General features: G+C 42.9%; 1 protein-coding gene across 1 annotated transcript; it reads left to right on the forward strand.

Moving 5' to 3' along the window:
- Positions 1-668: 668 nt before the first annotated feature.
- On the forward strand, positions 669-13,002 carry csnk2a2b (casein kinase 2, alpha prime polypeptide b). The gene is made up of 12 exons (XM_076082301.1): positions 669-1,358; positions 1,741-1,852; positions 2,584-2,685; positions 4,261-4,311; positions 4,501-4,560; positions 4,741-4,824; positions 5,400-5,510; positions 5,695-5,796; positions 7,110-7,210; positions 10,749-10,897; positions 11,241-11,324; positions 12,353-13,002. The coding sequence occupies exons 1-11, from the start codon at positions 1,255-1,257 to the stop codon at positions 11,315-11,317; spliced, it is 1,053 nt and encodes a 350-aa protein (XP_075938416.1). The 5' UTR covers positions 669-1,254; the 3' UTR covers positions 11,318-11,324; positions 12,353-13,002.
- The last annotated feature ends 999 nt before the right edge of the window (positions 13,003-14,001 follow it).

Consider the following 14,001-nt stretch of genomic DNA (forward strand, 5'->3'; position numbering starts at 1 on the left):
CTGAAACAGAATGTTACAAAATGCACTAACAGAACTAAAAGTTATCATGAAGGAGGACCAAGTAATTCATCATATTAATAAGACCATGTCATTTGTATCTAATCTAATATATAATGTTTTTTCAATTCGGAGTGACTCATAATTTGTACAAAGTTTTCGGTAAATGTTAAAGTAAAATACAGATAAAATAGTCAAATCTTCTGACAGAAATGAAGCCTTCATTCTTTGCCCCCCTCACATCCTCCCCGCTCGGGGGCGCTGTGTCCCGGCTCGGTCCAACGTCATATTCCTCATCTTTTCCCCGGCAGCCAGCGGCTTCACATCCGGGCGGCTCCCTCGCTCCTCTTCAACCGCAATCCGCTCTCGACCACCGGGGAGGTCTGTGGCTGCAGAAGAAGCCCCACAGAATCCCGGGCCCCTCCGTCGGCGTCTGGTACCGGGCCAACCCGCGCCCCCTCCCCCCCAGCGAGTCGCCGCTTCCCCGCACAGCCGGTCGCACATGACGCGGGCTCCGCCGATGGTGGTGCACGGCGCCGAGCGCTCCCCGTCGGTGCGACATCTCCGCGCTGAAGTAGCATCGCTGGCTAACGTTAGCTAACAACATCGATCTCTCTGCTGCTCCACATCCCCCCGCCCCCTCCATCCCCTCTCCCTCCGGCCGACCCCCCCCCCCCGCTACCGATCCGTCTCATCAACAGCTGATTGATACTTCACACCGGACCACCGAGGGCAACCCCTTCCACGACCGTCCATCGGCCAGCGCAGGAAGCCCACCGGTTTCCCCCCACTAACGTTTCGGATTTAGGGCCCGAAACGACAGTTGCCTCAGAGATTTTAACCCGTGATATTTAAATATCACCGACACCCCTTCAGCCTCCTCCTCTGTGGCCTTTTAGGGGTCAGTTTCCTCGCTACCTCATCCCGATGCCTCCCAGCCTCCGTGTGTGACCTCAGCCGCACCATCACCCCGTTCAGAGCCCCACCGACATCGGCTCTGCTGCGTCTGACAATCCGACCAACGGGGCGCTGCACGGCGGGCAGTGATTGCGGCTAACCCCGACGGACATCTCCGGTTCTCTCCGTCCCTTTCTCCCCCTTTCTTTCCCCTCTCAGTCCGGCTGCAGAGGGGGAAGCTAGCCGGCCCGGACCGTGTTCCACTCCGCACCCACACAGTCAGCAAAAGTCCAGTCACCGGTCTTCCCCCCCCACCTCTCCACATCTCCGTGACACAGCACCCGAGCCACTGGTCTCGCCATGCCGGGTCCGGTGGCCGGTAGCAAGTCCCGTGTGTACGCAGACGTCAACACCCTGAAGAGCCGGGAGTACTGGGACTACGAGGCCCACGTACCCAACTGGAAGTGAGGACATTTCTGTTTACCGCTGTCATTGCATGCGTGTGATGTTCGACCCCAGCAGTTAATGAGCTCCTGTTTGCATGTGTGTCAGATGGGTGTCTATTATGATACAGCTGTGAAGGTGCGATAGTCTCCCAGCCCACTAGCCTGCTGCTCTGCACCGTCTGACCCCCCCTTTACCTCCACCCCCAGGCTTACCCTGTCTGTTCATTTGAATAACCTCCCCAGGGGCCACGCTTCATCACAGGAACAAGTACACTCAGCAACAGCTCACATCCCTGACTAACTGACTGACTGACTTAACTGCATGCAGATGCTGATGAAATGGCCCTCTCTCTTTCTCACCCTGAGCTCGTTTCGCTGTTGTCTCTGTCCGTCCCCATAGCAACCAGGAGGACTACCAGCTGGTCCGTAAACTGGGCAGAGGGAAGTACAGCGAGGTGTTCGAGGCCATCAACATCACCAACAACGAGAAGGTGGTGGTCAAGATCCTGAAGGTGAGCAGTTGGATCTGCTTGAGCTGAACTCTGAGCGTATGCGTGTCCCCAGAGGCCTATCGATCGAAATGGAGTCAAATATTAATGTCACTGTAGTAGAACGAGACTCTTGTGTGATATGGTGAATTGAGTATATTTGGGTTTTGGATTGACCACATAAATGACTACATAATCAACCTAGGATTATTTTGGTCTACAAGAAGTCAGAAAAGTGACTATTTGTCCAAAGTGTTGTCATCGGATGTCTGGTTTTTGTCCAACCAACGGTCCAAAATCCAAATATATTCACTTAACTACAATTCCATACAAGGAAAAACAGTATATTCTCATTTTGGGAACCTGTAGCCATCAAATGTTTTGGCATTTATTTCTTGAAAAGTGACCTGAACGATGAGTTGACGTGGAAGTGGCTGCAGATTCATTCATCTGCTTATCCTTGCAGCTCTACACCAGTCCACGATGACAAGAATTTGTCAGTTGCAGCCCTAATAAGCGCCTGTTGAGCCGTTACACCAGAGATCATAACTCTTTAATTTAAAAGTGAGATGGGTAAGGTTTGGAGCTGGCGTCCCGGCGATGAGGATAAGGGCCAGAGTCGAAGCCGGTGTCGACTTATCATTTAAATGTCAACGCCGGATGCTAAATGTCCTCGTAAAAAGATTGACAGACTGGAATGCAGCACGTGGCAAGCGAGATCAGCGGGTTCACTTTTTTTCCATTTTATTTTTTAGCCGGTCAAGAAGAAGAAGATCAAGCGAGAGATCAAGATCCTGGAGAACTTGCGAGGGGGCACCAACATCATCCGACTGGTGGACACGGTCAAAGACCCAGTGGTAGGCTCGCTAATGGCAATGCCTGTCCTCATTTAACACGAGGGAATGAATGGAGAGTGTCGGACCAAATGTTAAGAATGCCGGTAAAAGGTGAACTCGCATTTCATCGGTTTCGAACGCACATTAGTCAGGGAGGCTGTTAGGAGACAATTAGCTTACAATTTCTGTGTTGGCTTTAATTACTCTTATGAGGACGTGACGATCGGGGAGGCACTGATGTGACCTTTTTCTTTTTCAATACCGATTCCAATCCCCGAACTCGGGGTATCAAAGTTATCAAGTCCCCATCTTAAAATCTGGCAGTTTCCTTCTTTGCTGGGAGTGAGGTAGCCAGGAGTGACTACATAGTGACGACATGACATTGCAACAAATGAAGAAGACCAGAAAATGGTGGCTACATTTTAACAAAAACGATTTCACGTCCGGTCAATACCATAGACGGGTTTTTTGGACTACAGTTTGGAGCCCAGAGTTTGGCATTCTGGTCGTCGCCATCTTGTCTATTTTGTAACCGCAAGTGACCATTTTTGGACGAGAGGGTGGAGCTGGTGGAAGAGTGAGGCCCAGGTACTGTTAGCAGCTAACGCTAGCTCCAGCTAACTTAGTGAGCATTGGCGCATCTGTAATTCACGTTAACTGTGATATTGATTGGGTTGCTAATTTTAGCTAGCCTAAAACAGGCTTGTTCGTAATGTACTCACTGCAAAAAATTAACAGCAGACTCCTTAAAAATGTCTGTTACTTTAACCGAACGCTGATCAAAATTGTGGTAGCGACCGCGAGGTAACGACCTGTCAATCACAAGCTAGCCACGCCCCAAAACATACCCTGCTTTATGGTCTATTTGACTCTAAATGGGAACCTAATTTACTAAATGAACATCATGCTGTATTGAAGAAGACTTGAAACTAGAGATTGCGACCATAAGCTCATGTTTACAATCTTTACTGAGGTAATAAATCAAGAGAGAAGTAGTCATTTTCTCATAGACTTCTATACAACCAGACTTCTTTTTCCAACTGGAGGAGTCGCCCCCTGCTGGCTGTTAGAAAGAAAGCAAGTTCATGGCACTTTGCATTGGCTTCACTTTTTGTACCCGGAAGTTGCCCGTTGGTAGGTTAATAATATCTTTTATGACATTAAAATGTATTTCTCTGCCATGTAGTTTTCAACCTTAAATTAACACAGAAGAATAATTCATTTCGTCCAGCGAATATCAGGAAGTTTTACAAATGGACCGCTTCCCTTTGTTTTCGGTCTTAAGGCCGTGCTGGAAACCAGACTGAAGGAAGAATATTTTTAGGCAATGGAAGTGTGCTGACTTTGGCTAGAGCGTCTTCCAGTGGAAACCATGCAGGGTCCTTTTGTTTGGGATCAGGTTTCCCGTAGACTACAGGGGGTTAAAAAAGTATTACTATATTCACAGTTTTTGGACGGTTCCGCTTTATGTCGAGTTTGTGTGCAGTTCAAGACTACACTGATCCGTGGTCAGTCGGGTGCTTGTCTGGTGTCATTCTTGTTATTTGACTGATGTCGTCTCCCTTCCCTCTCTGTCTCTCTGTGGTGGCTGCACAGTCCAGAACTCCAGCGCTCGTCTTTGAATGCATCAATAACACAGACTTCAAGGTACAATGATCGCCTCTCTCCTGCATGCTTCTGTGTGGGGGGGGGGGGGGGGGGGGGGGCATTGAATGTTCTCTGCCCTGACTGGATCTTAGTGTCCCATGTTGTAGTGTCTTAATCAGTACCGCATCATTTTTCTTTTCCTTCCTAATTTTAAATGAAATCCTGACGTAAATATGTTTCCTTCCGCAGGAGTTGTACCAGAAGTTGACGGATTATGATATCCGTTTCTATATGTTTGAACTACTGAAGGTGAGACTTTTGATTTCTCCTTTTTTCTTTTTTTTAAGAAGTTTCATGTCATGAATCAGACATTTTCCCACTTAGTCTCTATTTTTGGCACGGTCCTGGGAATTCAAAATACTGTGTACAGCGCAAACCTTTACATATTTGTCTGCTCTGATAATACGTGCGTGTGTGTGTGTGTGTCAGGCTCTGGACTACTGTCACAGTATGGGAATCATGCACCGTGACGTCAAACCCCACAATGTGATGATCGACCACCAGTTGAGAAAGGTAGGCGGTGCCTTATACTGTATAGTCTTTTTTTTTTTTTGTCTTCACACACCCACACACACTCTAAATATTCTTTCACCCTGCTATTTCAGTCTCTCTCTCTCTCGCTCACACAAACACTTTAGATTTTTTTCTCTGTGGCTCTTCATCTTTTCATTCCTCTGTATTTTTTTGGTTTTCTTTCATACTCTCTTTGAAAAGGAGATTATTGTTGCTTTGTAATGATTCTGCATTGGCACTTATGTGGTGTCACTGTAATGTGTTTGAGTACAGTCGGAATAATGTCCATCCATGTTAGTAGCCATAACGACTGGCTGCTACTATAACTAGTAGGCAGTATTGCTATAGTTCTTTTTTTTTGTAATGTAGTTACATAGTAACTACATTTGGTGCTGTGAGGTTACTTCCAGGGGGCAGCAGGCTAAAACGGATCAACCCCAAAGAGCTCTTATCACACACACCTATAACTGTGTGTTTCTCAAACCAAACGCGTCGTAGGTTTCACCTGTTAAGCTACACATTTTTTCTTCTCATTTCAGTCAAGTTGAATGAAGATGAATTGTGTGTTTCCACAGCTACGCCTTATAGACTGGGGTTTGGCAGAGTTCTACCACCCATCCCAGGAGTACAACGTCAGAGTGGCCTCACGATACTTCAAAGGCCCCGAACTCCTGGTGGACTACCAGGTAACACACACACACATACTCACACCTTGAACCAGCCCCATCTTTAAACACCTTTTAGAGATACAAAAGATAAAAAACGTTGCCAGTCACACACATTTGAGAAAGCGTTTGTCAGCACACATGGATAATTCTGATGTCTGTGTTTTCATCATCGGCAGTGCTGTTTGATGATCTTGTGTTTCAGATGTATGATTACAGTCTAGACATGTGGAGCTTGGGCTGTATGCTGGCCAGTATGATTTTTCAGAAAGAGCCCTTCTTCCATGGACAAGACAACTACGACCAGGTGCGTCCGGCACACATGTGCAGCTCCGACTACTGTTAGTTTTGTCCATTTTTTCATTTTTTTTTTTCATATTTAGTCAACCACAGCCGAAGTTTTAGTTGACTAAAACTCTTGGCATTTCAGTCTTGCTGTAGTTTAGTCAAAGAAAAACTCTTAATTATTGAAGTAAAGTTTTAGTCAGTGGAAACTGTTGCCTTTTATGGTCGTTTTTTGTCATCGGTTTATATTCACCATTTCTAGTCTCGCCAAAATCACACCTTGCATCTTTCTCCCAAGCCCTGTTGTTGACATTGTTAACTTTAAATTAAGGGTTGCCGGTGTCGTCCCGTAATACCGAGCGCTGCACAGGAAACGGAACTCCAGCATGGAAATTAAAAACCAGCCTATAAGGGGTGGCCGATGATTCAATCTATTTACTTAAATCACTCAAGATATCATGAAGCACAACTACAATTGAGAAATTGAGAAAAGTCTTGAGAAAAAAGTATGTAATTCACACAAGAGTATACAAAACCATACGGTTATTTCATATATACAGTATCATCATGAGCCCGTTTTCTATGTTGTATCGTGATATGTCGTTATCGCGATATGGAATGACCTGATATTTGAGGTAGGAGATTTTCGTCATATCGCTCGGCCCTACCATAATATTTTCTCTTTTTTTTGTTGTTTTTATTTTTTAAACTACATTTTAATCTCGTCTTTTTTCGTCAAAGATATTGCATGTTAATATATTCGCAGTTAGTGTTCAATGACGTCGGTCACCGCCTCATCGTAGTCATTTTGTTGAATTTAGGTATTTAGTCATAGTTTCAACACTGGCTCCTCGGGCTGTTCATTGGCAAGAATCTGGCGATACGATACGCATCAAGATACAGGGGTTACGATTCAATATATTGCAAATATACAAAATATAACGATTTCAAAAATCTAAATGTAGGAAAGCTCTCATATTATACAGATTACGCCACCATATCCATAACATTACAGTACATTTGTTTTACTTTTTATATGTAATCCGGAAAGTGATATCTACATATGCATTCATCACGCTCCCTGTAACGTCCAACATCATAGCGCTACGGTTTGATATCTTAATGCTTAAACACAACACAAAATGAATCAGGGATCCAGGTTGATCAGAGAGAGAAGGATGTCGAACAACAACGTAGATTTACCATAGAGGCTGACAACCATCTTGACATTTGCGAATGCTTAGTGAGTAACCGTATCAACGATAATGTGACAAAGATCTCATTATATTTCAAAGTGGAACTCAGAGTTTAATGTATTTTCTTTTTCTCTTTCAGTTGGTGCGAATTGCCAAAGTCCTGGGGACGGACGAGCTGTTCGGCTACCTGCGCAAATACCACATTGAACTGGACCCGCGCTTCAAAGACCTGCTGGGACAGTAAGTCACACTTTTTCCTCTTTGGATTCCCATCGCACTCTCGCACACGGTGGCTGCTCAGGGCTGCATGTGCCCTCCTCTGACTCAGGAAAATGGCATTTGAAATGATCCTTGATACAGTAAAAGAAAGTAAGTTTTAACAATATGAAATCTGTTGTTGGGTTTAAACTGCATCACAGTGGTAGTTACAAACATTAGTTCACCTTTTCCACTGCGGCTCTTGTGTAATGTTCTGAATTGAGACTTGGAGGGAAACGTCTTTGGCACCAGCCTGAGCTGCACAGTCACAGACTCTGGGCCCTCGCCCTATTTTTAGGCCTCTGCTTGAAAATTGCATACCCATACTACAAAGAGTGTATTTCTGCAACTACAAGTTATATTTGAATAATTTTGATGTTATAATAAAGGTAACACTTGTGAGATTTGTTCAGATCTGTAAATATGAGTGTATATGTTACTGGTTAAAAGTAAATGAAGATGGCACACAGCTCAAATTGAAAAGTTTCAGGTTCGCCTGAAAAAAAGCACTTTTATTGTTATTATTTCTTTGGAATGATGCAGTGGCAAGTCTAAAACCTCTCCCAAATCATAGCACAATATGTCAACAGTCTCTGTGCAAAGTTTGACTTTGATAAAGTGAAGCAAAACAAAAGTAGAGAGCTTTTAGTACAGAGAGGTCAGGCGAGGTCACCCAAATTGTAATTTTGGAACCAGCTGTTCCATTGTAATTTGCTATACTATATAACTATATATTTCACTTGTTTGATCACTAATAGTGTTCATACATCCAAATACAGCAGTTTGGCTTCATTTTGAGAGCCAGAATCTTCTCTGAGCCTTTTTGTGTCTGTGATCCATGGATCCATTCTCGTCTGACTGCAGTTTATCTGTGTCTATGCAGGCCTAAGTCAGCAGCCCATTGGTTGATTTCAGTCAATGAACCCTCCTTCGACGCGTCTGAGCCTATAGAATTGAGCTGGGACAACGTGATATTGATTGACAGAATCGTTAGCCAGTCAGAATCAAAACCGCGCCGTCCCTCGCGAAGCGTAAAATCTGATACGCTGAAAGTCAAATCGTCCCCCCCCTCGTACCCTGCCTTATAAAAGCCCCCTGTCATCACGGAAACTGTCACACAGACACTCAGGATATATGTAGAACAGTTTTTTTTAGCTCCAGAACCGGGAAATTATGCCTTTGTCTTCATGATACAGCGTAAAGGTGAGGAGCATTTATGATTATTAGCGGTAAAGCGGTTTGTTGTTCTGGTGCTTGTTGGCTGTATCTCTGTAATGGTTTCACGGAGAGACATTTTGAAGATATCTCTGGAATCTGTGTCAAATTCTCTTGCTTTCTGATATATTGGTTGTTCGTGTTAGCTTTGTGTTGGTAGCTTTGTCCGGAGTGCGTAGCTCGCGGACTCATGGCGAAAAATACGTGATATTGTGGTAAATCTTCTAGTTGATTATATTAGTTGTGTAGAATTGTGTTTGGAGTGTGTAAAAATGGCTTGCATGATATTGTTGCCCAGACTTTGTTTTTTAATCTGGTATATAACATGTATACATGTATTATATTCGCTCTCGATGAGTGCATTTTTTCGACGGTATATGCTACCCCCTCTGGTACCGAGAGCCCCCAAATTTGGGGGCGTAGGGCTTAACTGGTTTTAACGGTACCCCGTCGAGTTTCCCTGTAAACGTTGACGGGCAAATTCACAAAGAATGGATTGTAGCCACTGACGGCACCGAGAATCAATCATCACTTGCAACAGCTATCTGTCCCGTCTCAAGGTCCGACTCAAAAAAGATAATGCGCTACTGAAATTATAGCACAAACACACCCATAAAGTTTTGCAGCTGAGTGCAATTTGTCCTTTTTTTTTTGCATCTGATTGCAGTTATCTGTCGCTTTTGCTCCACACAGTAGGCAGAACAATTGCAGAGAGAAAAAGATACATCAGGCAAGGATTTCAAATGTGACTGATAACATGCCGGTTTGTCACTCCTTCAGTCACCAACCAAACTCTCTGAAGACGCTTATACTGTCACTGTAACTGCGTGTGACTGCTTTTGCAATGAGGCTCATTTGCATAGAACAGGGGATGATTTTTCACCAGATGTCTGCAAACCACCTCATTTAAATACGTGCAAATAGCACAGGAGCACCATCATCACTATAAGCTGTTTACACTATTTATACACATGCATACATACAGAGATGGGCAAAAATACATCAAAATGTATTTTGATACAAAATACCCCTCAAATAAATGTATCAAAATAAAATACAAAATACTGGTGCCAGAAAATGTAACAAAATACAATACATGTATTTAGTATTTAAAATATAGGAAATACTTTTTTCTGGATTTTCCGTTTTCTCACAATTTGGTATAGCGGAGCATTCAGGTTTGGGCTATATAATGTAATAATAATATAATGTAATTATATATAATGCACACAAAGCTCTGGTGAAGCCCACAAAAAGGAAGAACAGTCACAGACATGTCGGTGTAACTAAGCACATCTGTGCTTGTTGATGGTCCTTCTTGAACATCATCTTGCTGAGACATGTTGTCCACCTGGTCAACTGTAAAATGTATGAAATAATAAAACTAAGAATACTTTCACAATATGCCTTTTAAATAAAATAAATTGGATATTTAATGTTTTTTTTTAAACAAATGGATATCTACTGTCATAGCCTGGCTAACTGTGAACTATATTATCTGCCAGTAATTGATATGGCATTATGACATTCACATTGAGAAGATACAGCATAACTTGTAATACAGTGCAAGATTAGATCAGACGTCTCTTGATAAGGTTATCATGAACATACAAGCTCCCAATCTCCCTCTTATAGCTAGCTACTCGACTGATAAGTTAACTTGCTAAACACTGGCTATGCACTAGCCTAGACAGCATGCTAGCATCATTAGCATGTTAGCATCGAGCTTGATATTATAACCATCACCATGTATATACAATAGGCTATGTAGCCAGACCCAGACATCAATTATACATCAAGCTAGTTGACATATGTCACACTCAGATAAAATATTTAACTTGACAGACAATCTGTTGAACTTGAAGATCTGAAGACTGAACTCGTGAACTGTTTTTTGATTCGTGGAGAAAGTATTTTGAGTATTTTAAATACAAAATTACTCCACTCTAAAGTATTTTGTTACAAATTACGTTCAATTTTTATCGGCCCTATCAAATACAAATTACAAACTACTCAAAAGTAATTGAAATACGTATTTCAAATACAATAGAAATACTGCCCATCTCTGCATACATACATATATTTATATATATATTTATATTGTTTGTCTCTCAATTTGGGGTAGCTAACCATGACCTATGACCTTTCCATTGAAGGTGGATGAAGGGATATTTGATATGCTAATCAGATCGATAAAGTAAACAAATAAACAGGAGCTCACATCGGTCAGTAAATTAATGTCAGCACCATCAGTAGACGTTTCCTCAGCAGGTGTGTGTGTGTGTGTGTGTGTGCGCGTCTGCAGGCAGAGCAGGAAGCGCTGGGAACAGTTTGTGCAGACGGAGAACCAGCACTTGGTGAGTCCTGAAGCTCTGGACCTGCTGGACAAGCTGCTACGCTACGACCACCAACAGAGGCTGACCGCCACCGAGGCCATGGAGCACCCTTACTTCTGTAAGCGAGACACACACACACACACACACACACACACACACACAGCTGACACAGGGATCTTTGGTGAGGGGCTTGTAGCATTTAGATGTAAAGACCTGAAAATACTTGCGGTGTGTAGTGATTGTGGTTCGGAGTGTCAGGTCAAAACACTCGCTGCTACCTTTTCCTACCAAATTCCCCCTCAATCACATCGGTGTTGGTCTCAAATACTGAGCGTTCACGTGGGAGTCATTAGGCCCTAGCATCCTTCTGTCTGTTCCTCCATTATAACGACTCTACTGCCCACTTAAGGTCTTTTAGAGTAGTCCTGAGCACTGAAGTTTGTTCCTCTCGCCTCCTGCAGACCCAGTAATAAAGGAGCAGTCTCTGTCGAACTCTGACAACAACATGGTATCCAGTAGCAACACCACGGCGCGATGAAACGCAGGTAACGGTTCGAAAAATGTATACTTTGTTGATTCCTTTTAGATGAAGACATCTTTTAGTTAAATTTTTTTTAAAGTTCGACATTATTTACATGATAAAAAAATTTGAAAATACACAAATGTCGGCGATAGATCCCCAATAATCTGCCTCACAAACGAACCACCTTGCAAACTATTATCTCTATTTTTTTGTAGCCCTCCAAAACTAAATCCACCATGATCACCACCGTAGGTTATTCACATTACAAGGCTTAATGCTCAATTCCAGTTATCTCCCCCCCTCCACACACACACACACACACACACACACACACACACGCACTTTCATGTTTGAAGTGACCTGAAACGCCTCACATGCACAGAAACAAAAAGCCTACTAATGCCATCAACATCTTTTTCCCAGTTACACAGATGATTTTCCTAAATCACAACGTTTAACTTTGTGTGACTGCTAAAGGAAGACTTTTCATTCAGGCTGATTTTCACTTTCACAGCTCTTCTGTGAACTACGTTAAATGAACTAAAGTAAGGCGTGGGAACTCCGTCAGTTAGCGCGTTCCACGGAATTTTTTTATGCCGCGTGATATCATTAGATCAGAGATCTGCTTTGTGAAACGAGACTAATTTATCAGAGGAACTGTTTGATAAGTTGATTCACATTTGAAATGACAGTCTTCTACTGTCGGAGGAAACCCTGTGTTAACACATTGTTACATTGATTTAAGCCAAGCTCACATAATTCACTATTCTATGTGAACTGAATAAACTCGTCTGCCTCAACGGCGCAGTTTACATATTTTTATAACAACTGATTTATTAAATCGGATTTCTACTGAGTGAAACGTGACGTGGAATTAGGCAGAAGTTTGGATTTTGGACTACAAAAACACACTACTCAGAAAACATCCGCTCTGTGTCACATGAGAGCAAACTGTCACCCACCTGTTTGTCTGAGACTAGAAGTGCTGTCTGAAAAGTCACGTTAAATGTCCCGATCTCTGTAACAGTGTCCCCTCTTTTCTCCCGCCAGATGTGGAAGAAGAAGATGTTTGTTACCTCAGCTTTGTACCCGGTTGTGACAGTAACTTTGACAAGTGTACAGTGACAATGGATCAAAGTAACTCTGACCAGTTACTTCACAGATACTGCATACGGACACACACACACCTTCTACACACACACACATGCATCGATATAAGCACACCTCGATTAAAACACACACGCAGACATGTACGCACACACCCGCACCCTCCTCCTCTGTCTCAGTCCGCGATTGGCTTGTCCTGGTTCCCTGTCCAGCAGCCTGACCAATGAGCTTGAAGCTGCTCCCCCAGAGTTCCCCCCCAGCTCAGTCTCATGTAGGTCAACAAGGGCAAACAACTTTTAAAGACAATTCAGTCCCTCTTCCTCCTCTTCTCTCTCTGTCGTCCCTCCTTTATATTGTCCCCTGTTTGTTTGCATCAGCATGGAGAATGAACAGGAGCCCCCCCCCCCCGCCCCCCCCCCCCCCCTCCTCCTACTACTCTCTCCCCATCCTGTACCCCGACAGACAGTCAGACAGACAGACGTCTTAGCACTACTCCAGTTCTGAAAGTGGCATGGTGGACTCTCTCTAGATAGAATGATGATGATGATAATAATAATATTAATGAAAAATAAAAGATTTTTTATTTAGATGAAGTCTGCCGGTGTCGAGAGTGAATTATTGTTTGTTGATTTTTTTGTTTTCTTCATAATAAGATGTATTGATTCTTTGGACAACGACACAACATTTTCTTGATATCACAGAGTCTGCCTCAATACAATTTAGTTTCGATGTAATTCACGGGCCTGCGATCGATAAGAAGTATCACATGCCCGTTTGACACACTCGGTTACATTTATGTCAACTCACAAAAAGAATCTGAAATATGATTTGACGGTTTTATCACTGGGCTCTGTAGGAAGGAGGTGCGCCTGGACGGGACATAGACGTGCCATGGGAATTTCAAAATAAAGGCGTTTCTTAAAGATGATGCGTATTGATGTATTCACTTTGCAACGATGATATTGGATCGTTGATCATTGAATCGATTGCGATGTAATCGTTACACCCGTACGGACTTGAAGAAGTGTCATACGATGTCAGACCGTTTTCTAACAAAAGCTGCGATTAAGTTGCATTATGGGAAACGTATGATCCGGTGTTTTTGGAGCTTGACCCATACTATAAATCGGGGGTGTCAATGTCTGCTGCTTCAGTTACAAGCCCTACAACTCCATGGAAGTACAATACTAAATCGTTTCCTCAATCTACTCTCAAAGCCCGATAACGACAAAGAGAAAACTAAACGGAACAAAGGATTTTTTTAATTCTTGCAAATTCATAAACAACTGTAATGTCATATTTGGCATATGTGTTGCACTTAAAAATTACAGCTCGGTTATAACGTGATAATGGTGGCGTAATAGTTTGATTCTTTGAAAAGTAAAATATGCGCATCAACAGTATCAAATGCGTGTATTTGAAAGTAATAAAAATAAGTTTTTCCAGGTTCCAAGTCGGCATTAAACATAAAATGTGTACAGTATTCTCTTGAAACGAAAGGGAATGTATGGAACATCAAGTCAGCATTATAATATGGAAAATACTTTATGACTTCCAAGAATTTTACTGTGATTCTTAAGATAGAAGCCTAT

Source organism: Anarhichas minor, unplaced genomic scaffold, assembly GCF_050575085.1.
Source record: "Anarhichas minor isolate MPS153535 unplaced genomic scaffold, ASM5057508v1 ptg000090l, whole genome shotgun sequence".
In the NCBI taxonomy this organism is placed as follows: Eukaryota; Metazoa; Chordata; class Actinopteri; order Perciformes; family Anarhichadidae; genus Anarhichas; species Anarhichas minor.

Coding starts and splice junctions, on each gene's coding strand:
- csnk2a2b (XM_076082301.1), top strand. CDS start 1,255: ATGCCGGGTCCGGTGGCCGGTAGCAAGTCCCGTGTGTACGCAGACGTC. Junction 1,853..2,583: donor TGGTGGTCAAGATCCTGAAG/GTGAGCAGTTGG, acceptor TTTATTTTTTAG/CCGGTCAAGAAGAAGAAGAT. Junction 5,511..5,694: donor AACTCCTGGTGGACTACCAG/GTAACACACACA, acceptor CTTGTGTTTCAG/ATGTATGATTACAGTCTAGA.